At 42.3% G+C, this 27,955-nt stretch overlaps 1 protein-coding gene across 1 annotated transcript; it reads right to left on the bottom strand.

Moving 5' to 3' along the window:
• Positions 1 to 440: 440 nt before the first annotated feature.
• Positions 441 to 27,955, bottom strand: GORAB (golgin, RAB6 interacting). Its single transcript, XM_053468642.1, has 5 exons — positions 27,816 to 27,955; positions 7,884 to 8,148; positions 4,544 to 4,645; positions 3,548 to 3,688; positions 441 to 1,058 (listed from the first exon to the last, which is right to left on the bottom strand). Exons 1-5 carry the CDS (start codon positions 27,871 to 27,873, stop codon positions 632 to 634), a joined length of 993 nt encoding a protein of 330 aa, XP_053324617.1. The 5' UTR covers positions 27,874 to 27,955; the 3' UTR covers positions 441 to 631.

Raw genomic sequence — 27,955 nt, 5'->3', positions numbered from 1 at the left:
ATGGGTGTCCTAAAATGGACAATGTACTATCCTAAGATACTCTAACCACCCTGAAAAACACTAGTTGCAGACGTAGTATGTATATCATGGAAGGAAGCAACTTGAAAATACGTTGTTTAATTTTTAGTTGAGATGCTTGTGCTCATGCTGGGATATCTTAAAAATGTTGGTCTGTTTGCAGGATTTGAGAGCTGTTTTGCACTACTGTGGCCTGATCAACTGAAATTAACAACATTAACAACATTACCGCTGTACGATATATTCTTAGTTTTCACTGATATTGGACCAAAGTAACATCTACTAAAAAAAAAAATGAATAAAAAATGTGAAAAATATGAACTAAGTAGTACATATTGTGTGGCATAAATACCAAAGTGGACTTAATTTAATGTTAGTCTTTCCCAATTAATATATGGCTTACTTTAAGAACTTAACTAGTCCCACTATAAATCATACCTTTATTTCCAAATGTAAAAGTGCATATTATAATTAGTAAGGATCAAAACAGCAGTTGCATACATCATACACAACTACTACTTTGTAGTGTTATATACGATTGAGAAAGTCAGTTTTATTTTCAGAAATAAAAAAATTAAACTTCACATATTTAAAAACAAGGTAGTCTGGATTTTCAAGTAATTGTAACTTGTCCACCTGGAGCAGACTTATTCTCTTGTACATTATGCTTCTGGTCAATAGATTTACAGTGTTCAGATTGTGTAAAAATGTTGTCTTTACTTGTATCTTTTTCGCTGGAGGTCTGAATATTTTCTTCATGATTTCGGCTTTTTTCCTCTTGAGGTGCTAGTAACTGCGTTTGTGGCTCAGCCTCTTGATGTTGCAACAGTCGCTCCACCTCAATCTCCAATTCCAGTTGTTCCTCATCAGTTTCAACTTCTAGCTGCTGCATAAGTTCCTCTAACTTCTTAGCTTTACGAATTTCATTCTCCTGTATGATGGTACATAGATGTTCTGTCAACTGTTCCTTAATCTCAGTCTTCTTGTGTAGATCTAGCTTGGCTGATATGTACTCAGACTCCGCTTTATCAAACCGTTTCCTGGAGACACAAATAGAAAATGCTTCCTAGCATTATTTGCTTCCTATGGATTTTTTTTTTTTAAAATGAAAATGTTAAAAAATGTAAACAGAATAAAAATGAGCAAGGTTGACCAACTACTTTCTGCCAGTAGAACAACCTCTTATCATTGTGGACTGCACCCCATCAAGAATCCAGTAACAAAAAAAGACATTAGAGGTGGGATAAAAGAAGGTGGAGGCAGGGGAGGGCTGGCAGCCTAAGGCCTGGGGGGGCAAGTCAAGTGAAGTGGCCCGTTGTGCCACGAATCAGCCCACCATACATGCCCATCTTTTCCTGAACGCATATTCATTATAAAAATACAAACAGGATTCCAATGTGGTTCAACATAAGTAAATTTAATAGCCTCAAAGGATGGTAAAAAAAAAACAAAAAAAAAAAACAAAACACAAGCAAAACCTAATGTCCCCCTGATGCTCAGCCAGTTAAATGCCCCCCATGATACTGGCTGAGGATTATGGGAAGTATAGTACACAGCAGCAGGAGAATTGTAAAGGCTAATATGAGTACCCTACCAGGATCATACCTTAAAGTGGGCTGATTGGGGACAGAGCTGACACTGAAGAGCTGAATGGGGACAGAGGTGACACCGGGAGGGTCTGATTGGGGACAGGTGACACTGGGGATTTGAATGAGGACAGCATTGACATGGGGGGCCGAAAGGAGACAGAGGTGACACTGGGAGGGGCTGATTGGGGACAGAGGCGACACTGGGGAGCTGAATGGGGACAGCAATGACATGAGGGGCTGATTGGGGACAGAAGTGACACTGGGGACACACATACAAAAAAAATATTATATAGCTTGTACAAAAATAAATTGGTTTACTAGCCTTCTACTTCCACTTTTCGGGGGTTTCTTCTAGACCTCCATCCCCTATGTATACAGGATGTCAGTGACACGACATCCGGTGCTCCAGCAGTCTGAGTGCGAGGGGGCGGACCTTTCACCCCTCACGCTGCTCCCATCACTATGCGGCCATCAGACTGCTGGAAAACTGATCTAAACGGCCGCTGGGTGCTGATGTCGCCGGAGCTACGGAGCAACAATCTGATGGCCGCATAGTGATGGGAGGAGCGTGAGGGGTGAAAGGTCCGTGCGAGGGGGCGGAGCTTTCACCCCTCACACTGCTCCCATCACTTGGCGGACATCGCATACGGCCGCTGGGGGCTGATGCCGCCAGCCGGCGCTACTTTAATACTTTATTTCATTTAATAGCCGATCCGGCTTGCCATATTAAATTAAAAAAAAAAAAGTATTAAATAGCGCCGGCCAGCGGCATCAGAACCCAGCGGCCGTTTAGATTAGAGTTAGGGTGGCCTGGGGGGAAATTGCCCCCCTGCCCAGCCCGCCCCTGGGTGGAGGGATGTGCAGCACAGAAAGGAGGTGGGAAAAAAAAAAAAAAAAAAGGAAGGCAGAAGGCTGTGGCAAAAGTGATACACGGGGGTTAATTCTTGTGTGATTTTTTTGATTGAGGGCACATGTCATAGCCCTGCATGCTGACCCAGTGATCTAACATTAAGCTTCACTGTGCTACTAATTTACAAGCAAAAATTGTTGGTTGGTTTTTATCTATATTTTATTTTACAGAGATGCTTCTCTCTACCCTACTTTAATATAGCCTGAAGCGATTTAGTGTAAATTCAGCTGGAGCTAATAGAAAGTGATACAGATTGTCAGCTCCACTACAACACAGAGCTAAGAACTGAGTTGAAAAATACCAGGAAAAAGGAAAGTGGAGAGTGCCGCTAGTTTTCCCAACCATGTATCCCTTCGGCATTTCCAATCAGCGATTAAAGAAAATCAAAACGCTGCCCTGCAGGATGGGGGTCTACACATCACTTACAGCCTCCCTGTGCCATTCCTCCCATACACACATACTTACACATCCATGTTATCACACACACATTCATTCACTCACTCATTCAGAAACATTAATTCACTCATTGATATACCGATTCATTCCCTCATTCACAGATACTCATTTGTTCCCTCTGAACTGCAGGTTTCCCGGTTGCGCAGACTTCCGAAGGGGCTGCTGCTTCCTTCTGTGTTGTTCGCACTTTTGTTCCGCCCAGGGGGAAGCAGGAACGGAGCCATGTGACGTTATGTAAATTGACATGACTCCACTGGGTTCCTGCTTTCCCTGGGCGGAACAAGAGATGTTTTTCACACATACTGCACAGGTGAGCAGCAGCAATTGCCCCCTGCCCAGCCCACACCACTTTTTTTTTTTTTTTTTTTTTACAGCATTTTGCAGATAATGCCATTTTCGGCCGATATTTCAGTGCATCCCTAGTACATATATATATATATATATTTTATTTTGAAAGAATGCTTACTTAAGTATTTTTAAAATACTTTAATACAGTGAAGGAAAATACTTGTGCAAAACATAGCAATTAAACAGAGCATCTATAAGAGGTTTTAACAACACGTAAGGCGCTTACTTGGCGTGTGAAAACTCCACACATGCCTGATCAATCCGGTTACGTAAAATGCCAATGTCTGTTGAGACCAGGTCATCCAAGGCTTGCAACTGCTTCTGGATCCTCTTTAGTTTGATCGCTTCTGCCTGGGTTTTTTTGGACCTAGATACAAATTTCCATTATGGACACTGAAATGATTTACAGAAAAAGGAACATAAACACTCTTAATGTTAAATCTACGGCTGCATGCAGTGGCATATAGGGAGATATATAAGGCATATCAGGGGGCACAGTAACATATAGAGGGGTGTAAGGCATATCTGGGAGGTGAAGTGGCATATCAGGGGGTATAAGGCATATCAGGGGGACAGAGTGGGAAGCCTGGGGTCAGATGTGCATAACTGGAGGCAGGTTGGAAAATAAAAAGGAAATAAATACAAGAAATGCATTTTTCTCAATCAAAGTTTGTATTAAATTTGAAAAAAATTGTTAACTAATAATATTGATTAGTAAAACTTTTTTCTTATAGGGTAATCTTATACTTTTTTTTCTAAATTAACATTTAAATTTAGAAGGAGTTGTCTTACATTTAGGGTTGTCTTATAATCGAGCAAATATGGTAGATAACGGTGCTATATGAAAAAATTATGATAAAAATCTGCCACTGCACAGACTCCAAATATACCAGAAGTGTTAACTGTAAACATATTACTCTCACTAGTGAAGGGAAACACCAACATACACACATCTGGCTCTCCCTCAGATCACACACCTAAGAACTCAGACTCTTGATACCACTAGGTCTGCTACATACTTGCTCACCACCATTTTCATCTCTGGCATTACTCCAGCTTACCTCTGTAGATATAGCATCTATAAATACAGATGCACAAAACTTTTAAATGCACATAACAATTGTCAATTCTTTGCCTTTCAAAACTACTGTCAAACATTTTGTTGAGTTGACAATGTGTTATATATTCACTTAAGTGAAGATTCTGTAGTTGATTTACTGACCTCTCAGCAATGGCTTTTGCAAGAAGAGCTCTCTTTCGTTTATTCTTCTCTTCTATCAATCTTTGTTCCAGCTGAAGCTGACCCAGACCAGGTTTATGTTTCCTGTTGGGATAAAGTAGATTAAAGCATTGACCTATATTTCACAGCAGAAAAAGTATAAAATAAGTATCCTATTTCTGTGATAGGATAATATTTAGTGAAAAAGTACCAGTTTGACTTTCCAACAGATGTTGGTGGTAATGCTGTCTGATGCACCATATAATCAAATTACTGCTTGTTAAAGTGATGCAAAAACAGGAGGATACATCTGGGTGATCTCTGGGAGGTACTACAGCTCTCTTGGTGAACCTGTTACATTGGTGGCGGCAGCGGTATCCTCCTTGCAAACGTCCCAGTGAAGTACCAGCAGCAAGCTAAAGATGGTTCCAGCACTACAGGACGTGTTGGTGCGCAGCAGAGTCGCAAGCTACCTGAATGCCTGGATGGAGGCTCTCAGAGTGGACCAGGGTGTCCATGGAATAGTCCTCTCATCCTCCAAGGAATGGTACGTGCTACAATTAGATTGGCGAATGCTGGATCCTGGAGTAGGCCAACTGAGAACTCTGATTGTGCTCAGCAGTGTGCCCCGGGGGAGGTGGATCTTGTGAGTATTGTGCCCCCACCAGAAGCACAAACAGCCATGCAGAGCGCAGCTGGACTCTTCCCGCTCCCTTCCCTCACCCCAGACACTCTGCCCTATTCCCTGCGATATGGCCCAGAAACTGACAGAGACCCCCCCCTGCATGTCCCAGCTGAACTGCTGGCATCGAGGCAGAGCACTGCTGGCCTCTGTCCACCCCTTCCCCTTGTTCCCAAGCCTGACCGCAGCAACCAAGGAGGGTCTGGTCGGACAGCCCCAGAGTTAGCGGTGGCCCTGGATTTTACAAATGAAGCTGAAGCGCTGGCTTCTGCCCACTCCCCTCTGTGACCCCAGCTCCATTGGCTTTACCACCGCAATGTTGCTCAGAGGTGGTGACTTCTATGGATCCTGTAACCCCAGCAGAAGTGTTGGCAATGGGAGAGAGGCAGATAGACATCTCTCCACAGCAGATGGAGTATACAGGAGGGGATGCATGTGGCTTCCCTCCCCTCACAGTGGATCATCCAAGCATTTGTACCATGCAGGTGGATTGACTACGGTCGCCACCTGCAGTCCCCAGAGGTGCAGGGCAGCCAGCCCAGAACCCAATATGGAAGGGACCCCAGCCTCTGTCTTCTCCCCAGCGGCTGAGACGATTCCATGGAGAAGGCACATTTGGCCCTTGTTCCCAGCGGCAGTTACGTTACTGGAGAGAAGCAGAGCGCTGGGTGAGTAATACTCTTGTTAAAAAATTGTTTTGGGGAGTACCAAGTTGTGGCTGGCAGTGATGGTCCAGATCTACAGACTGACTTCGGAGTCAAACCGTCTGTGGTCTAATCAGACTTCAGTCTCCCCCAGAAAAAGGAGATATGTGACATAACTGTCCATCACTGGGGCCCCTGGAGAGGACTGAAAGCAAGCCTGCTACCCACAGATTGTGGACCCCGTCTCCCTGCCCTGGTGAGTGGGACTGTTGTCCTTGCCTGGGACCCAAACTCCCCAGTCTTTACGTGCACCCCAGTACTGGTTAGTGGCACAGGTGCCTCTTGCAAGCCCCCTGCATCCACAACTCTAGGAGCAACGGAGCTGTGCTCTCCAACTGAACTGGTTGCAGACCCGATTGGGTCTGGCCCCAGTTCAGTCTTCTTTTTAAAGGGGAGATATGTGACAGAATGACCTGTCATACAGGGCCCCAAGGTACTCAGAGATAGCTCCACCCTGGCTGCCAAACAAAGATAGCACAGGTAGGAACTCCATTGTTTAACTAATCCCATCAATAGGATTTCTGCCAGGGGAAAAATGTGGTGTTGAATGCATATATCTGTTAATTTATGTTAATGCAGTTCTGTGGATATAGGAGTGTGTGTCTTACAACAATAAAAACTGTTCATTCCTGCTGTACTCAATTCAAGGTAGTTATGTGTACCCAATAAGTAGACACATGGTTCCAAAATGTGTATGCTGGCTGGTGCTGGAAGTTATTCCAGGAACAACAGGAGGATACATCTGGGTGATCTCTGGAAGTTACTACAAACACAAATTAAATGTTTTATTTTAGCCAGAACTCTTAGATTCTGGTAAAAGATCAAGAGGGGGATCATTACAGACTTACATCCTGTAAATGACCAAGGAAAACATAAAACCCCCATCAAAATATAATGCACTGGACCTAGTGTATAATACAATTTTGTTTTGAAAATGGAAACGGGTACCTGTAAGACTTGAGAAGCTGTGCAAAAATCAATGCTAGGCAGAACCTAGACCACCCCATACACAGTTACTGCACTGCTGAGGGGAAAAACAGGGCTTTAAAAAGTTGAAGCTTACTGCAAAACACTGCTGATGTCATAATCCGGCATCTTAACCCCCCAGAACTTTTATGGCAGCTGTCTTCAGCAGAAGACTAAGGAAAGAGGAGGAAAGATCGGTGTCCTAATGCCTTGCAGGATGAACTCTGGGTGCCTGCCCAACCATGAGGCTCCAACAGACCTACGAGTTGACCAACCAGAGTGAGTAAAACAAAACATGTCTCTGCCCAGGACAGGACAATACGGAGCAGTTATGGGTATGGTGAGAGGGGGGGGCTATAATTAAACTTCTTTCTAGTTCCTGTTAAAGGTCTGCATTGGGATGCGGGTCCCGTGGGCGCGTGCGGTTTTTCGGTAGTTGCGGGTGGTCAGACAATGTACCTGTGGGTCCCGGTAATCCATCGCACGCCCACAAGGCTATCTTCGCGTTGCTCCATCACAGCGTCTCTTCTCTTGTTCCACCCAGGAACCCAGCGGAGTCACGGGAAGTGACGTAAAATCACGCGACTCCGCTGGGTTCCTGGGTGGAACAAGAGAAGAGACGCTGTGAGGGAGCAACGCCAAGGCAGCCTTGCGGGGCTGCATAGGAAATCTGCAGTTTAGGTAAGGGGGTGACCGGGATTGACCACATATGTGGCGGGAGCGGGCGGGATTGGACACCTATGTTGTGGGAGTCGAACACACACACACACACATCGCGGGATTAAACAAAACAGTCCCGCGCAGGGCTCTAGTTCCTGTCCTGCTCATTAGGTTTCAAGAAGAAACCCATCTGTATGCTGCCGATTGGAGGAATGTGAAATATTTTTTTCTTTTCTTACAACACTCTTACATAAACTAATATGAAGTCCTATACACACACACACACACACACACACACACACAGCAACATCAACATTTTAGACTTACTAACAATTCCAACTCCTTTTTCGTTATCTCCTCATTTTGTTCTGTTCCGAGTTCTTGGGAATCCCCGCTGGTACACAGATCCTGAGAACCAGCTTTCACCTTATCTTGGCTTTCTCCAATACTAGAGGGTACAGACTTGGTAGAAAGGGCCCCATCTTGCTTCACTAATATTTCATTTTGTGCTTGTAAGGCCTTCCTTCTTTGGATTTGCTGTCTACTTAAAGCTGCAGAAGGCTGTTTCCGAGGACGAGCAACAGAATGAGGTAGTTCTAAAAAAAAAAAAAAAAAAAATAATAAAAAAAAATAATAATAATATTAAAAGAAATCAGGACACTCAGCTGGTGCCAAGTGAAGGATAACAGTGCATGTATTAATATAGGGGCAGCAAATTATGTAGTGCTGTTATAATAAATATAGATGGCGGAGACAAAATAATTCACCCTCACTTAACTTGTCTTAGCTTTGTTAAATAACTTAATAAATGCTGCTCTAGAGCTGCCATGTACTATCCCCTCTTGTCTCAGAGATTCACAGTTCTTTCAGCGCATACATGTTTCATTATACCCCATGATAATCTCACAAAAACAGTGTTGTAGTTGACTGGCTATGATTATCTGTGCATGTTTGGCAGTGGTATAAGGCAGCATCTTCAGTAGGAAATACCGTATTTGCTCAATTATAAGACGAGGTTTTTTTCAGAGCAAATGCTCTGAAAAATACCCCTCGTCTTCTAATCAGACCTCCGCTGGGGCCAGGCTGCTTACCGGTGCTTTGGTCGCGAGCAGCTTCTCTTCTACCAGCGGCAGGAGAACAGGAAGCTAGAAGAGTGTCACATAACTTTGCCTCCTTCCTCTGGGGGCGGGGCCAGAGAAGTTGCTCGCACAGCTGGGCCTCTGCAGAAGTCTTAGAGTGAGAGATCTGCAGTTCAGGTAAGGGGGTGGGGGAGGGTTTTTGAGCAAGTATGTGTGATAAATGGAATGAATGAGTATTTAAATGTTTGTGAATGAGTGTGTGATAGCATGGATGTGTAAGGGGGGTGGTGGTGGTAGCATGGCATAGGGAGGCTGTACTCACACTCCTTTCATCCCCAGGTTCCAGCATGTACTGGCTGCCTTGGCTTGATAGGAGTGTGATTGCTGTTAGCAGTTATATATATATATATATATATATATATATATATATATATATATATATATATATATATATATATATATATATATATATATATATATATATATATATATCCAGAAATGCCTTTTAACCCCCTATATGCCACTCTGCCCCATGATAACCCCCATGATAGGGGGTTAAAAGGCATATCATGGGGCAGAGTGGCATATAGGAGGGTATAAGGCATTTCTGGGGGCAGAGTGGCAACCCTGGGGGCAGATGTGCATAACTGGGGGGGCAGGTTGGCAAATAAAAAAATACATATTTTTCTCAATCATAGCTTTTATTAAATATGAAAAAATTGTTTACATGAATTAATATTTACTAGTAAAACTTTTTTTTCCTATAGGATCGTCTTATATTCAGGCTTTGTTTTTTTCCTAAATTAATATTTAGATTTTGGGGGGGGTCGTCTTATAATCGAGCAAATACGGTATATATATTAACCCCTTCAATCGCAGGGGGGTTTTGGTACATCAAAGCCCGGAGCAATTTTGCCATTTTTGCGCTATTTCGGTTCAGCGATTATTCTCTTTTCCCGTGAATAGTGTAGCCATGTAAACTATATATTGTTTTTTCAAGGAGAGATAGAGCTTTCTTTTGATACCATAGTTGGTTGATTAGCTGAAAACTTAGAATCAGAAATTTAGTAAAAACTAACTAAAATTAGAAAAAAAAATAAGTTTTTTTTTTTTTTTTTTAAATTGTCCCTCTGAATCCTCACAAAATTAGGTAAAGTGATGGAAAATCCCCTCCAAGTTCATCAATTCAGGTGTCCTGATTTCATAAATACCTAATTTATATAGATTTTCCATACTTTCCCAGCACCAGCACAAGGTGTACATTTTTTATGCCTATGGCTTAACGGTTTGGGGGTTGTGAACGGGGGCAGGAGGGTTATTCTGGCTAGATGTTATGCTAGGGCAGTGGGATGTAAGGTTTTTTTTTTTTATTTTTTTTTTTTTTTTTACACAATGGTTAGAGATCCTCTTAGGGACCTCCTGAACATGCCAGTGATGTCACAATGACATCACAGCTCACATTATTATTTTAATGATTTTTTTTTATTATTTTTTAAATGAATAAACTTTTTTTTTTTTCTGTTTCAGGACAGGAGGGGGGGTGAGAGACATGGTTTCTCACTCCCCTCCCCGTGATCCCCCTGCACCGATCACACTGATCTCTATGCAGGTCCTCACAGACGTGCATAGAGATCGCAACGTCTGTGCCTCAGTGGCATATATTTCTCAATCATAGCTTTTATTAAATACGAAAATTAGTTTCCATGAATTAACATTTACTGGTAAAACTTTTTTTTCCTATAGGGTAGTCTTATATTCAGGCTGTTTTTTTCCTAAATTAATATTTAGATTTGGGGGGGGGTCGTCTTACAATCGAGCAAATACGATATATTGTTTTTTAAATACTTAAGTTTTCGCTTTTTTTCCCCCCGCTCTCCTCCGACGTGAAGATCCTCTCCTCGCCACGAGGAACTCTTCTGTGAGCCACTCAGCAGCATGGTGTTTGCAAGCCGGCCGCCTAAAAAAATTAAAGCGGTCAGCGCGCACAGTCTTACAACCTCACCTCGTGGCCGCACCACATGAACACTGGTCTGCCAGCCCACCCGGTTCACGTGGTGTGGCTGCGAGGCGGTAAGACTTGCTCACACAGGCCGCACGTTGGACGCCCCTGACCTAGGCGCCAAGACAAATTTCTCAGTCGCCATGGCGACCTGGGATTTGTCGAGCCGTGGTATAAGGCATATCTCAGATGTACATAAAAACAAGAAATACATTTTTCATTTTTTTTATTCTGCTCTTTGTTTTTCACCCAATTTATTCATTATTTTAAATAAACAAAAAAAAACAATTTCTTACTGTAAATTTTCTTTTTCCTAGTATAGTGGCAGTACGTATGGTTCTTCTTTCCCCTCAGGACAAGCTTCTGAAAGACCAATCAAAAAGTAAACTCCTCCCCTCTTACCCATAAAAGCCGGCAAACTGGTAGAGTCCTCAGTAATAAGAAATACTACTCACTCCAACGTATAAGGGAGGGAACTATGTACTGCCACTATACTAGGAAAAAGAAAATTTACGGTAAGAAATTGTTTTTTTCCTGCGTATAGTGGCAGTACGTATGGAATATAGAAAGATCCCTTACACGAGTTTGATAGAGGCATTGACCGCTTGAAGAACATGAAGGCCAAAGGCAGCTTCCGAAGCTTCAGAAAGGTCTAGCCTATAATCAGGGGAGGGCTGGCAGCCTAAGGCCTGGGGGGCAAGTCTAGTCAACTGGCCCATTGCACCATCAAAGCGGCTGCGAGTGACATTGAAAGTGGCCGTCGTGCGGCAGTCACTCCACCAGCGCCTAATGAAATTAAAGTGGCCGGCGTGCACGCACCGCATGCCTCAGCTCTTCATCACACCACTTTTAAGACGTGGGAAGAGGAGCTAAGGCATGGCCATTGGGTCTGACAGCCGCATGATGCAGGGGCGTACCTAGAGTATTTGGCACCTGTGGCAAATCCTGTATGTGGCACCCCCCCCCCACACACACACTTTAAAACTGCATAGTTTCTATGGTTAGGCAAACATTGACAGGGGTACAGCATATTTGTTATCATTATATGCTTAGGGATTACGCGGTACCACCGTCAATGTGTGCCTATACATTGAGCCAGACACTGACAACCCCTATCACTATATACTAAGCCAAACATTGATGTGGTGTAGGCTTACCACTTTAGTGACTGGCATAGTATATAGTAGGGATGCACCGAAATGAAAATTCTGGACTGAAACTAAAAATTCAGCATTCACTTGGCCAAAACTGAAAAAAAACAAAAAAAAAAAAACTTTAAAATACTTTATTAAAAGTAACACCAAAATTAGACAAAAAAATCAACAATAATATTAACACATACACATATATATAACAACAATCACAATCCTATCATGTCCAGGTTCTAGCATGTGCTGGCTGACTTAGCATGATAGGAGTGTGATTGCTGTTTGCAATTATATATATAAATATATATATATATATTAATACTGTCATTGAATTATTCTGTCCAATAAAAGTGTTGACACACCGAAGTTGGACCAAAAAATTATTTATAACAATCACACTCCTATCATGCCAATCACACTCCTATCATGCCTAGGCAGCCACTACATGCTGGAATCTGGGCATGAAAGGAATGTGATTACGGACTCCCTATGCCACGCTATCCCCCAACACTTACACATCCATGCTATCTCAAACCCTCATTCACAAACATTCAGCATAACACCCATCACTCTCACACACTTACATTCAGCATAACACCCATCACTCTCACACACTTACATTCAGCATAACACCCATCACTCTCACACACTTACATTCAGCATAACACCCATCACTCTCACACACTTACATTCGGCATAACACCCATCACTCTCACACACTTACATTCAGCATAACACCCATCACTCTCACACACTTACATTCAGCATAACACCCATCACTCTCACACACTTACATTCAGCATAACACCCATCACTCTCACCCACTTACATTCAGCATAACACCCATCACTCTCACACACTTACATTCAGCATAACACCCATCACTCTCACACACTTACATTTAGCATAACACCCATCACTCTCACACACTTACATTCAGCATAACACCCATCACTCTCACACACTTACATTCAGCATAACACCCATCACTCTCACACACTTACTAATCCACTCTCTCCTACCTTTTCTTCTTTCACTCTCACTTTTCCTCTTCCTCCTCTTCTTCTTCTACTTGTTCTTCTTCTTCTTCCTGTCCTGTGCACTGAGCACGGAAGACGGTGGGCGTGGCTTCAGTGTTGTGCGCCGGGATTTGACATCAAGTCCCGGCGCACAGCCACAGTTGCCGCGCGCACCGTTTCTAGAGGCGTGCCGGCATGGTGGCAGCCCTCAGATGAGCGGCAGCCGGGGCGGACCGCTCCCCTCCCTCCCCCGCCAGGTACGCATGACGGCCGCATTCAATCCTGCTCGCGGCCGCTTAGTTTTTAACTTTGCGGCCGCAGCCGCATTGAATGCCTGTCTGCCGGTCGTCCGTCCGGCCCTGCGGCCCGGATTTAGGGCGGCCTGGGGGGCAATTGCCCCCCTGCCCCCCGGCCCAGCCCGCCCCTGCCTATAATGTCTAATATAAGTATTCCATGAAGACCAGGTTGCCGCTTTGCAAATTTCTTCTGGGGAAGCTAAGGCCTTAGATGCCCAGGAAACGGACATAGCTCTAGTATAGTGCGCATTAATATGAGTCGATACATCCACTTTACAGGATACATAGGCAAAACGAATAGCATCAGCAAGCCATCTAGCCAGAGTAGATTTGGACACCTCCCGGCCCGCAGATTTCCCATGAAACTGAAGAAACAGGTGGTCTGACGCACAAACTGTTGCAGTACGTTGTAAATAGACATCAAGAGCTCTTTCAACATCCAAAAGAATGCCACATGATCTCTTCTGGAGAAAAAGGATTAGGAAAAAAGGTGGGTAACACTAAAGGCTAGTTAATGTTTGTCCGCAACAGGATTTTAGGGAGAAAAGACGGTCGAAGATGCAGAACTACTTCATCCTGATGAAAGACAATGAACTCACTGGATGACGAGAGAGCCAGAATTTCACCCGCTCTTCTAGCTGAAGTGATGGCGACCAAAAAAAAAAAAAAGTGCAGTTTTTAGGGAGAGGAGTTATTAAAAATATGTCCTGTAGAGGGTCAAATGACGCAGAACACAAGGCTTGAAGAACTAGAGATAAATCCCAAGGAGGAACGGACAACCTGGAAAGAGGCCTTAGTAGAGTAATAGCCTTGCAAAAAAAAAAAAATGCCTAATAAAATGGATCTGGGGCCAAGACCAAAGCAATAAGTGACCGAGGGTGGCCACACTTGTCCCTTCAGGGTAGCCACCTGGAGACCTGCACTGAACCCCCTCTCGAGAAACTGCAAGATGACTGGAATAGAGGGAGGATAGCTATGGAACTCTTGATCCTGGCACCATTCCAAAAACTTGCTCCAAGTTCGGAGGTAAAATTCTGATGTAGACCTTCTAACCGAATTTAACAACCGCCCAGCCATAGCACTGTGAATACCTTCTCCTTTAGAATTAGCCATGCAGCATCCATGCCGTTAAGCGAAACATCTGGATGGTGTGTATATGGACATTGCGGTTTCCCAGTAGATCTGGAGATACTGGAAGTTCCCAAGAACAAATCGTCATCTGGAGCAAGTCTGAGAACCAGCCCCAGTTTGGCCAGAAGGGAAGGATTGCAAGCACCCTGGCTTTGTTACCACGGAAACACATATGCTTGTTTGATTTGCCATATTGCTATTAGCCGTCTAGAAAATGAGAATAGTCTATTTTGTAGAGAAACGAAAAAAGAGGGGTTTTCTGTTTTGTCTTGTAGCCATGAGATCTACTTCTGTACGCCCAAACTTGACGACCAACCTGTCGAAAAATAACTGGGCTCAGAGTCCACTCTGTCTGAGAATATCTTCCCCTGCTCAGGTCGTCTGCTAGTGTATTGAAGGCCCCCTGATATGACATGCCGATAGATCTCTCAGAGGATTTTGGGCCCATAAAAAAAAAATCTCCAAACATAGACATTGAAGCTTCCAAGCCCTTGTGCCTCCTTGTCTGTTGAGGTAAGCTACTACAGTCACATTGTCTGACTGAAGCTTACGTGGGGGAACATAATCCACGATTTGAACACCTTTAGGGCTAGAAAAACTGCATTCAGTTCCCTTTAGTTGTATGACTGGCTTGCCTCTTCTGGCGACTCTCTTCTTTGGGCTCTGTGGAACCAAAGGTGAGCCCCCCAACCTGTTTCTGGCGCGTCTGTTGTGACAATGGACCAGTCTGCTGGTTGAAAACAAAGCCATCAATTGAGCTGTTGGAGAACCACTCTTGACACCTGGATCTTAGAATCTAACTCCTCTTGAGACCTGGACCAGCTGGAAAGGATCTGCCACTGAAGTGGCCTCATTCTTGACTGGGCCCATCTTACTGCTGGGATGTTAGAGGTTAAAAACCCAGGAGACTCATTGCTTTCCTGATGACCGCATTTGCTCGATTATAAGACGACCCCCCCAAATCTGATTTAGGAAAAAAAGAAAAAGCCTGAAGACGACCCTATAGGAAAAAAGTTACCAGTAAATGTTAATTCATGTAAACTCTTTTTTTTTTTAATAAAAGCTATGATTGAGAAAAATTTGTTTTATTTCCTTCTATTTTCCAACCTGCCCCCCCCAGTTATGCACATCTGCCCCAGAAATTCCTTATACTATATGCCACTGTGCCCCATTATGTGCCTTTTAACCCTCTAAATGCCACTGTGCCCCATGATATGCCTTTTGACCCCCTATGTGCCACTCTGCCTCCAGAAATGCCTTATACCCCTATATGCCACTCTGGCATTTAGGGGGTTAAAAGGCATATTATGGGGCAGAGTGGCATATAGTGAGGTTTAAGGCATTTCTGGAGGCACAGTGGCATTAAGGGGGTTAAAAGGCATTTCATAGGACACTCTGCCTCCAGAAATGCCTTATGCCCCCCATTTAACACTCCCCCGCCCCCCCCAAACTTACCAGTGCTTCTGACTCCCCTGTCATTGTTAGGGATATTAATGAGACAAAATAGGTAAAACCAGTATTTTATCACACACGCAAAATAACGACGCTACCAAATATTGTAGTACCACATCCACAATATTAATTTAAGGAGATACCCTATATTTTATCTCCGATCCTAAATCCTTTCAGATCGCCGAAAATTATAATTCAAATTAGATATATATCACAATGATAATAAATCAAAAATATTATTTATTGTGAAGGCAATTTATAAAATCTATATATGAGTCAAACAGTGCAGAATACAAAATACAAAGTTCTTAAACATGTCAAATTGCAGTATATCCAAATACGGTATATTATCGAAAGTTATCAATATGAATTAATACTCTATGAGTCTAACACACACAATTAATTTCCATCCCACTCAGCAACCAAAAATGATAATAATCAGGGCGGTAATGAAAAGATCACTAACTCTATGATATTAGTTTAACTAATATGACAATTAAAAATAATTTAATAATGTCTAAGAGTATTAGTGAAATTCCTAATAGATGCAAATAATGTCAAACTTCATCTACAGGTAAAAATACCTTTTCATTATTGTCATTATCACGGGTTATAAGTTGCAGTCTTACAAGCCGTCATATACAATAATGCAATATAGTACTTCCCAGAAACAGGGAATTCTATACGCAGAAGACAAAATTCACCTCTATTTAGAATAATAAAACAATTATAATTACCACCACGTGTTGCTGTTGTCCAACTGGTCCTTGTAGAAGTTAATCCAGGTTCAGTGGCAAGAAATTAAGTGGAAAGAAATATGACTTACTAAAAGTTATATAGGTGGGGACTCAAAGTAGTTCTAAGAGTAAGATTATGGTGCCAGGATCTTGAGATTCCAATTCTTTGGGGTAAATTAAATGAAATGAGTCCGTCAGGTTCTGTCTTCAGGGTGAATTCTTTAGGTCCGTCTTTTAGGTTAGTTTTTAAGGTGAGTCTTTTAGGTTCCGTTTTTTTTTAAGGTTCCCCCAAATTATTAAAGACACAAACTTTTAAAGACATAGCTTATTATCATAGCCTCCACCTCTTGATTGGAATTCTCCAATCATAACGGTGGGTTTTACCCATTATAATTAGGACTTCCACTCATTTTTACATCCTTGTAATTTCTTAATTTACCAGCGAGAGACGCTCTGGTCTAAGAAATAACTTAAGACCATTACATATGTGTTAGGAATTCATTCATGGTCACCCTTATCTTTAGATGTTACCTCCTAGATAGTAAATCAGGTCTTTGTAGTCACCCATATCTCCAGATGTTGCCTCCTAGGTAGTAAATTAGGTTTTGGTGGTCTTACGACGTATCCCCCATTCCAATTTACATTCCTAAGGATATGCAGTGTCTACTCCTTAACTTTCTCATGGAAGATAACATTAATTGGATCATATATACGCTGAAAAATCATTATACATGAATACTCCTTTGTTCTCAATTATAGAGGGAACAAGGACAAAAAGAAATAATCACTACATGATTAAATAAAATAAAATGGCTCTGACTCCATTTTGTGCTCATGTAAATACAGAATATATAGAATACATGTTTTCTAGCATAAAATATCTGACATCATGCAGCCGGGGCAGCGTGTAGATGTCTACGCAAGGAGGATCCAGGTCCCCTGCAGCTGCGGGGGATCTGGATCTTAGTCAGACCTATTTGAGGTCTGATTATAAGACGAGGGGTATTTTTCAGAGCATTTGCTCTGAAAAAAAACCTTGTCTTATAATCGAGCAAATACGGTATACAAATCTGATATCGTTGCAGATGGTTTGATCCGTGTGATCTTCTGAGAAGTAAGGTGCAAAAAGAGGGATACAGAGTCCACAATGCAACCTAGGAAATTGATTCTCCTAGATGGAGTAAGATTAGATTTTTCTATGTTTATGATCCATCCGTGCTGTTCTAAAAAGGCTATTGAAGTCTTCAGTTGGTGATTTAGTTGACTTGGACAGGATGTCTTGAGAAGCCAGTCGCTGACATACGGGATGACGGCTAAACCACCAGGGGACAGAGAAATATTTGTGAAGACTTGTGGAGCGGTAGCCAAACCGAAAAGAATAGATTTGAGATGAAAATGCTTCAGGCCATTCTTTGTTCTTATAGCAAATCTCAGGAACTTCCTGGAACTTACTGCCATAGGGACGTGTAGATGCGCATCTTTTAGGTCTATAGTGACCATGAAATCTCCTTTTCGGATGATGTGGGAAACTGATATAATGGCTTCCATTCTGAAATGTTGATAAGTGATACAACGATGAAAGATGGTCTTTAAATCGAAATAAATAAATAAAATAGAGAATAGACTCCTCTCCATTGATGTTCCGAGGGCACTTGTTCGATGACCTCTTTGACCACTAACAACTTAAACACTGCTGCCGACAAAACTTTGTTCTTACTTTTTGTAAGATAAGAGGAACACAGGAAGTGGTCGCGAGGAACAGTGAAAAAACCTGATCTTGTAGCCTACAAAAACTATTTGTCTAGACCACTCTGTTATGTGTTTTCTGTAGACTGAAACCGTGCTTGCAGGCGACGCCTGCTCTCTTGCCTTCCAATGGCAAACCAAAAAAGTCTTCCTTGTTCAAACAGCAGGTCACATAAGGCTGCTTTAGAGGCTATAATCGCCTTCCAAGATCTTAACCATACTGCCTGTCTGGCCATAAAGTAATCTTCCATTTTCTATATCAACAGGGCTTGATAACAGCTGCTCCCGCTGAAGCTGCTTCACTCTGAAACGCAGCTGCCTGAACCATTCTCCTAACGGCTGTTTCGGCTCTCTCATCCATAGCGTCAATGAGTCCCGCTATCTCACCTATAGGAAGCACGGTTTACTTAGATAACTGTGCAACTTGCACCTCTGCCTTTGGAAGCTCTTGCCATTTAATATCTTCTTGAAACTTGAATTGCTTAAAACGCTTAGAAATAAAAGCTCGATTGCCAGGGTTATTCCACTCCCTCTGCATCAATTCCACTAATTTGGGAGGAATAGGGGAAACCCTTCTTAGTTGCTCTCGGTTGAAACTGAAGAACGCAGTTAACTTCTTTAATAAACTTGTCAATTTCTTGAGGTGGAAAGCCAAATCCGTCCTCTGAATCAAAAGAATTAGTCTCAGAAGATGAGGGAGAGCATTCTCCCGAAGAACAGTCAGACGATGCCACCTTTAATGCCTTTTGCAGGTGACTCAGGTGCAGGAGATATAGCTTTAAATGATGAAAGGTCTGGAATAAATTATCTTGGAACCAGCATAAGAACGACTGCATGACGTTTTACTTTTCTTTTGCCAAGATGTCCGCAGCACACTGTCAAGTCTTTTTTCTGTAGCCATCCAGGAGCAGCATATTACACTCTGCACAGGCTGGATAGCTAGCTTTGGAAGAAGCTATTTAGCCGGAGGAGCAGGTTTGTCTGTTTCTGGAGAGGAAGGGTTCAACATGTTTAGATAAAACTCAAATTAAAACCAATGCAAGACAACCATGTGGACTCTTGTGGTTAGTCAGGTTTGCACAGCTTAAAAACGGGCTGCCAAATCATCAGAATTGGCACCATAAAAGTGAACCGTCCCGCAGAATCACAGTGGAACGAATAGCCACCTGGGCGTGCGTTCCACACAGCTGCACATGCTCCTCCTCCGTAACCAAAAAGAATAGAGTGAACCCTGCCTCTGTAAGCCAGTTACAAAGCGCGCAGCACGGAACCAAACACTTTTTAAATCCGATGCAAGACAACCGTGTGGGGGCTTGGTGACACGGGAACCTGACCTGACACACCCTTGTGGTCAGTCAGGTTTGCACAGCTTTAAATAGGCTGCAAATTGATCAGAATTGGCGCCATAAAAACGATCCGTACCGCGCATGCTAAGATCGCGCTACAGGATCACAGTGGAACGAATAGCCACCCGGGTGTTCGTTCTACACAGCTGCACATGCTCCTCCTCCGTAACCAAAAAGGATAGAGTGAACACTGCCTCTGTAAGCCAGTTACGAGGCGCGCAGCACGGAACATCCACCCGGGAAGTTTAAACCGCAGCCAAACACTCACCCCCCCCCCCAGCAACAACCCGTGTGTCGCACCATCAGAAGAATCCACGAAGCTGTTCACCCTACGTGGGACAAGAAAGAACTGAGGACTCTACCAGTTCTGGCTTTTATGGGTAAGAGGGGAGGAGTTTACTTTTTGATTGGTCTTTCAGGAGCTTTTCCTGAGGGGAAAGAACAACCATACGTACTGCCACTATACGCAGGAAATTTTTTTTTTTTTTTATCCGATTAACCCCTTTGTCATAAAGGCTGATTTTATTTTTTGTACCCTTCTGAACATTTCTGCGCTGCTCATGTTTAGCTGTAATTTTCTTCTTTCCTGTTTACTGAACCTACACAAGTTATACATTGTTTTTTTCAGGACAAGGGCTTTCTTTAGATGACATTGTTTTGATTGTATCATATTGTTTACTTTTAATAAAAACAAAAAGTATAAAATATGGTGAAAAATTTTCAAAAAAAAAAAAAAATTACTTTTGCTTTTTTCTGCACGTTATGGGGCAATAAGTACAGGTGCCATTTCAAAACCATTTTTTCCCAAATCTGCTAATTCTTCCCGCCATGTGCTATTTCGGGTATCTTTGAAGCCGGCCAATGCAATTTACCCCATCAAACCATATATTTTTGTTGAAAACTAGACATCCCAGGGTATTTCAAATGCTAGTATTTTAACTCTTTCCATGCACTAATTCTATCACCAGTCTTTGTCAAACTTTGTGGTAGTCTTTTTTTTTTTTTGCATTCCCCCCCCCCCACACACACGTCAAAACACCCCAATATGTGTTCAGCAACATCTCCCGAGTACAGCAATACCCCACATGAATGGGTTGGTCTGGCTGTTTGGGGGCAAAACGGCCACATTTGGGGCATGCACATTTTTCAATGTTGAACTTTGGCATTTGGTGATCCACTGCCCGTGTCCTATTTGGTACATCTTTGAGTGGTTTGTTAGCCTTCTGGCTTTCAGTGTGCCCAATAAAACCATATATTTTTGAAAACTAAACACCCCAGGGTATTTCAAATGCTGGTATTTTAACTCTTTGCATGCACACATGTTACCACCAGCATTTTTTGAAAGTTTGCAGTAGTATTTTTGTGTGTATTTTTCCCCCACACACGTAATTTAGGTATGAATTTACAGCTCCTGGTATATGTCGCGGTTACACGACACCCCAATACGTGTTCAGCAACATCTGCTGAGTACAGTGCACATGCATGGGTTTGTCGTTTTTTGGGGGAACTAAAAGGCCACATTTGGGATGTGTGCATTTTTCCAATTGGAAATTAGATGTGTGGCCATCCTTTCCCCCTGTGTTAATTGGGACATTGTTGAACCTGGCCAATGAGACAACAAAGTCCATAAATCACATTGTCTGATTTTTAAAGAATTTATTTGCAAATTATGGTGGAAAATAAGTATTTGGTCAATAACAAAAGTTCATATCAATACTTTGTTATATACCCTTTGTTGGCAATGACGGAGGTCAACCGTTTTCTGTAAGTCTTCACAACGTTTTCACACACTGTTGCTGGTAATTTTGGACCATTCCTCCATGCAGATCTCCTCTAGAGCAGTGATGTTTTGGGGCTGTCGCTGGGCAACACGGACTTTCAACTCCCTCCAAAGGTTTTCTATGGGGTTGAGATCTGGAGACTGGCTAGGCCACTCCAGGACCTTGAAATGCTTCTAACGAAGCCACTCCTTCGTTGCCCAGGCGGTGTGTTTGGGATCATTGTCATGCTGAAAGACCCAGCCACTTTTCATCTTCAATGCACTTGCTGATGGAAGGAGGTTTTCACTCAAAATCGCAAGATACATGGCCCCATTCATTCTTTCCTTTACACAGATCAGTCATCCTGGTCCCTTTGCAGAAAAACATCCCCAAAGCATGATTTTTCCACCCCCATGATTATCAGCGGTCCTGTATGTCTTCCATTATCGAATAATTGCTCCCACAGTTGATTTCTTCACACCAAGCTGCTTGCCTATTGCAGATTCAGTCTTCCCAGCCTGGTGCAGGTCTACAATTTTGTTTCTGATATCCTTTCGACAGCTCTTTGGTCTTGGCCATAGTGGGGTTTGGAGTGTGACTGTTTGAGGTTGTGGACAGGTGTCTTTTATACTGATAACAAGTTCAAACAGGTGCCATTAATACAGGTAACGAGTGGAGGATAGAGGAGACTCTTAAAGATGTTACAGGTCATAAAATGGCATAAAATTTGTGAGGACTTAAATAGATGGTCAAAAATGGAGATTTCTTGGCTTGGTCGTATTGCTTCTTTCAAAATGAATTCGCTCCCTAAATTGCTATACCTTTATAGGACTCTGCCCATAGTTCTGCCCTCTGGATTTTTTCGCATGATGCAATCTAGACTGTCTAAATTTTTTTGGCTCCACAAACGGCCCCGCCTTCCGTACCATGTTTTGCAACGCTCTAAGCTACTTGGTGGACTGGGTATTCCAAATCTCAAATTCTATTATCTTGCGTCTCACCTGGCCCAGACCCTTCTTCTCTTTTCAGATCCGTCTAAAGTGGCATGGGTGGATCATGAATCCTTGTTTACTGCTCCATTTACGGTACGAGATTTTTTATGGCTCCCCAAGTCTTGTAGACCTCCCATACCAGATGTTCTGCCCACGACATCACTCTCGTTGGCTTTATGGGACAAGTATAACTCTAAATTGCAGTTTCCTACCCATCTCAGTGAACACGCCCCGTTATCTTCTCTCAAACTTCTTATCCCTCACGTTCATCTAGATAATTGGATACAAAGTGGTATTGTTTCAGTTTCCCATTTACTCTCTTGTGGTCGCCTACGCTCTTTTCAGGACGTACAATGCACGTTTTCCCTGCCTAGTCGGGACTTCTTTAAATATCTCCAGCTGCGTCATGCCCTGTCAAGCCATCTGAGGGTCTTTCCTTCTTCCTGCCCTACTACTCCGATTGTCCGGCTTTGCCTGTCGGCTCCTTGTGTGCCGAGTGCTATTTCGGTCTGCTATGCGGCTCTGTTGGGTCATGGGTCTGATGACAAACTTCCATTTATGTTGCAATGGGAACGGGAACTTGGTAAGGAATATGACGTTCAAACTTGGTACCATGCCCTCTCCTCATTTCAAGGGGTTTCTAAAAATGCTACTCACTTCGAAACCAACCGGAAAGTCCTTTTCCGGTGGTATTATGTCCCCTCCAGACTAGCTAAAATGTTCCCATCCTCTTCCCCCCTGTGTTGGAGACAGTGTGGAGCAGTGGGTACCATGCTCCATGTCTGGTGGAGCTGCCCTAAGCTCAAAACATACTGGACGGCTGTTTTCCACCTAATAATGGAATTGCTGCATATTCCTGTCGTAGCTGAGGTGGAAATAGCCTTGTTAGATATGTTCCCTCAGTGTCTAGCTTCCCCGCTACGGAAGCTGCTAGGCCATGTTTTGATCGCTGCAAAGGTTTGCATTGCTCGTAGGTGGAAAGACCCACTCCCTCCCACGATCCAAGAAGTATTGTATGCGCTTACCACAACCCGTACTTACGAACAGATGGCGCATTCAGCCTCTAACACTCCACATATTTTCCATGATACTTGGGCTGCCTGGGACGAGTACTATGCTGCTACTTTCTGTCCTATGCCCAGTGGTTTTATCCTGAAAGATTTGCGGACCGTCTGGTATCGAAAGGCGACTCTGGAAACCTGATTGACCTTTGGCTTCTTCTCTTTGTTATGCTTTCCCTTTTTTTTTTTTTTTTTTTCTCCTTTTCCCCTCTTCTCTCTCTCTCTCCCTTCCTTTCTTTTCCCATCCCCTCCCCCCTCCTGTTTTAAACATAAAAACTGAGATCTGTATGACATATTGCGTGTCTAATTTACCAATGTGGGGATTACGGATTTTGTCTATACACATTGTACAATATGTGGGATATGTTGTTTATATTGTCCAAATGTACTGTACATTTATATCATTCCTCAGTGGTGCTTGACTGATGTATATGTTTTTCTCTTATGTCGGATCTCAATAAATATTCAGTTATAAAAAAAAAAAAAGATGTTACAGGTCTGTGAGAGCCAGATATCTTGCTTGTTTGTAGGTGAGCAAATACTTATTTTACCGAGGAATTTACCAAATGAATTCATTAGAAATCCTACAATGTGATTTCCTGTATTCCCCCCCCCCCCCCATTCTGTCTCTCATAGTTGAAGTGTACTTATGGTGAAAATGACAGGCTTCTCATCTTTTTAAGTGGGAGAACTTGCACAATTGGTGGCTGACTAAATACTTTTTTGTCCCACTGTATGTATGTATGTATGTATGTATATATATTTTTAGCCTTTTTTAAATTTTTCGGAACTTGAAGGTTCATTATTTTTTGTACATTTTACTGTTTTTTGTATTTTTTAAACTTTTTTTTCTTATTATTTGTATTTTAACCACACTGTGATTAGAAAGCTGGGCTCCATTGACTTGCATGGTTGAATGCAGTACCTGTATTCAACCTGCAAACAAAGCCAGGGTTCTCTAGGAGGGTCTGGAGAGCCTCTGGCTAACTTTTCAAACTTCATCGTTTAGTTTTTTTTTTTTTTTTTTTTTTTTTTTAACAGGGCGGCCGCCATCTTGCGATAGGCAGAATCACTCGGAGTGGCGGTTGCGGTAGCAGCGCGTCTTGGGGCGAGTGGTGTTTAAGAGGCGATAAACACTTTTACAGTGTATGGTGGACGTTGACACCCCGGGGAGGGGCTAGACACGACGTCGCGGCATTACAGCAACACCGTTTGGGTGCAGAAAGCGAACGTAGACGGTTTAGTTATTTTATTAAGTATGAAAAATATCTAAAAATGTGGGGGAAATTAGGGGGAAAAAAGGACATATTTTCAGTTTCACCTATAAAAACTTAATATAACCAGTGCAAATGAGAAAAAAAACAAAAAACTCCAAAAGTGTATTTGGGCATATGTCCTGTTTTTGGAAATACCTCATATGCCCGGTATTTTCATTTATTTTGGCACTTACATACACATATATATACATATACACATATATATATATATATATTTTTTTTTTTTTTTTTTTTTTAAATGTGGTATCCTGGGAGTTGCACCCCAATAGGGGCCAGAAAAAGAAAAGCTGCCCAACAAAAGTATATATTTTTTGAAAGAGGACATACCAAAGTATACTTTTTATTTAACCATTTTAGTGCCAGTCTGTCCTAAGCATTGCAGTAAAATTTCATTTTTAACAAACCCATTTAATTCGAACACAGTATTTCAGTATTTTTTTCCTGGGTACATAAAATGACTGAAACAACTTGTGATTTGCATTTAGAAACACCCCGAGTACAGGAATACCCCATATACATGGGTAGGGCATGTCCCTTTAGAAGTGTGGGTTCAAAATTGGAACATGCGCATTTCAATTTTCAAACATGTAATTTTGGCAGATCAGTTTGCTAGGTCCAGGTCTCATCTGGGACACAGTAGACGTGCCATATTTCATTTTAACCCCCTATAACTATATATTTCCTTAAACTAGACAGGTCAGGGAATCTAGTTAGGGGCATATTGGCCCACCCCATGCAGCTGATTTCACACTGGCGCCTTCCAAATTTAGTCTAGCAAAAAAAGAAAAACAAAACATTTTCACATCCACTTTGCAGTTTCACCATGATTCCAGGCAGACCACCAGCAGAAGAGCCCCATACAAAACTGGTATTAACCCCTAAAATGCCACAATCGCAGCATTGAAGCATGTGTGACCACCTCTATAAAAGCTGAAGTTTTAGCAGTTTGATGGTCTGGAGCATCCAGGGCCAAGGAGGAAAACCATGAGCAGTGATTTAAAGTTAATCATTCTTCAGAGAGAAAGTGGAAAACATTCAAAACAGTTGAAAATCTTTTCAAGAGTGGACATCCTTGCACATTCATCCCAAGGTCAGAGAAATTGTAAAATACCCAAGAGTTACATCTCAGTACCATACAATTTGAAAAAGATTGGGCAAGTATGGTTTGTTTGGAATGGCCGCCAGGAAAAGAACATGGCAGCACAGCTTAGATTTGAAAAATTGCATCTTAACAAACCACAAGACTTCTGGAATAATGGGCTTATGACAGACAAAACCAAACTGGGGATGTATGGCCGTAATTATTATTCTTATTTATATAGCGCCAATCAATGCAGCGCATAATACCATACCGTATTTCCCCATGTATAAAACGCAGCTTAATTTTGGGGCCCGAAATTTGAAAAGAAAAAAAAAAAAAAAAAATAGATTAGTTATTGAACTCAAGTTTTATTTATCATAAAATTCATACTCCTCATCACTCCCATCCATTAACTGCCCCTAAATTAAGACCCAATCAACCATAACTGCCCTTAAATTAACCCTAAACACCCCAGTAACCATAACTGCCCCTAAATTAACCCCCACCTCCCCTAACTTTCAGCAGCCCAAATATAAATTTTGTATTTTAATTTTGAGTTTCTGAACCATGTGGATGCTATAAGAAAATAGGCGGGGCCAATCAGCAGTGAGTCAGAAAGGGGCAGGGCTGATTGTCAGTGTGACTGCAGGGAGGGACCGGGAAGGAGTAACTGCAATCTACAACCACTGTATAAGACGCACCTAGTTTTTAGACCTCAATTTTTTCGAAAAAAGGTGCATCTTATACATGGGGAAATACAGTATATTAAAGGGGTACGAGAAGACGAGAATTGACAGACCAAGACAAACCGATACATTAGGTGGAGAGAGCCCTGCTCGCAAGCTTAATGCACAGCGCCACTTTTGGCGAAAACCAAACCTCATATCAGCACAAACACCTTGTATCAACTGTCAAGCACAGTGGTGGAGGGGTGATGATTTGAGCTTGTTTTGCAGTCACAGAACCTGGGAGCCTTACAGTCATTGAGTCGACCATGAACTGCTCTGTATACCAAAGTATTCTAGAGTCCATGAGGCCATCTGCTCAGCAGCTAAACCTTGGCTGAAATTGAGTCATGCAACAGGACAATAACCCCATACACACCAGAAAATCTAAAACAGAATGGTTGAAAAAGATGTTTTAATCGCACAGTGAAAGGCCAGACTTCAACCTGAATTAAATGCTGTGGCAGGACCTTAAGAGAATGTGCATAAACATATGCCTGTAATCCTCAATGAACTAAAGCTCCGCAACAATGTGACAGATTGATAGTCATCTCTATTTCGTCATTACTTTTCTGTTGAATAAGTCACGACACGGTACAATACGTCAGTTGTTGTCATTCATCTGACACGGGAATAGATGATTGTTATTATGCCCAGATATGTAAAACCATAGAATTTAAAGAAGGTGTACTTTCTTTTTCACACAACTGTAGATGCAATTTTTTTCCCATCTCAGACATGGTCTCTCCTTCTTCTGTTCCATTTCGTGTCCCTCAGCAGCAACTTTTATGGTCTCTTTTGAATATCATGACAGGGGTCAGCATGGGCACCCCAGCTTGTCTGCGCAGCCCCATACACAACAAACTGCCATGCACCGTGCGTTCTTAAACCTATCAGAACTAGCATTAACTTTCAGCTTCTAAGGCATCAACTTTCAGGATGAAATGCTCACTTGCTGCCTAATATATCCCACGCACCGACATGCTTATCAGTGTTATTCACTTGACCTTACGGTGGCCATATTATGACTGATTGGTATAAATACAATCGAGACTGCAGAGCTCTTTGCTTCATTTTTGATTGTTAGAGGCCCCTCCTCATTTTCAGACATATTTATGAATTAATTAAATTGTTAAATTTCGTTAAAATTAAAACTTCATAGGAAACTAGTTTAAGCATAGTTGGTGACTCAAGAAATACCGCTGCTGTTATTATACAGGCTAAAACTCTTTTTACAGCAAAATGACCTTGTAATAAACTGGTGTTTATTATATTATTATAATATTACATATTTAAGACAGGTTTGAAAGCACAATACTATAGTTACGTATCCATTGACCCTGGAACAGGAGTACACACCCTAAAAGCAAACCCGCCCGTTTTCTTCTTGGGACAACTGAAGTACCGTTAGTACCTTTTTGTGTCTTTAAACTCCTGAGTTCTTCGTCGGAGAAACCCGCCCAGCCAGCCATGTCTGTATAATTAAGTTCCGAAAACTTATAGTGTATACACTTCCGCTTCACGTACAGTCTTGCCACGTCGAAGCCCCTAATA

The sequence above is a fragment of the Spea bombifrons genome, chromosome 6, assembly GCF_027358695.1.
Source record: "Spea bombifrons isolate aSpeBom1 chromosome 6, aSpeBom1.2.pri, whole genome shotgun sequence".
NCBI lineage: Eukaryota > Metazoa > Chordata > Amphibia > Anura > Pelobatidae > Spea > Spea bombifrons.
Note: the sequence above shows the minus strand (reverse complement) of the source record. Positions and strands in the feature narration are given on the sequence as shown.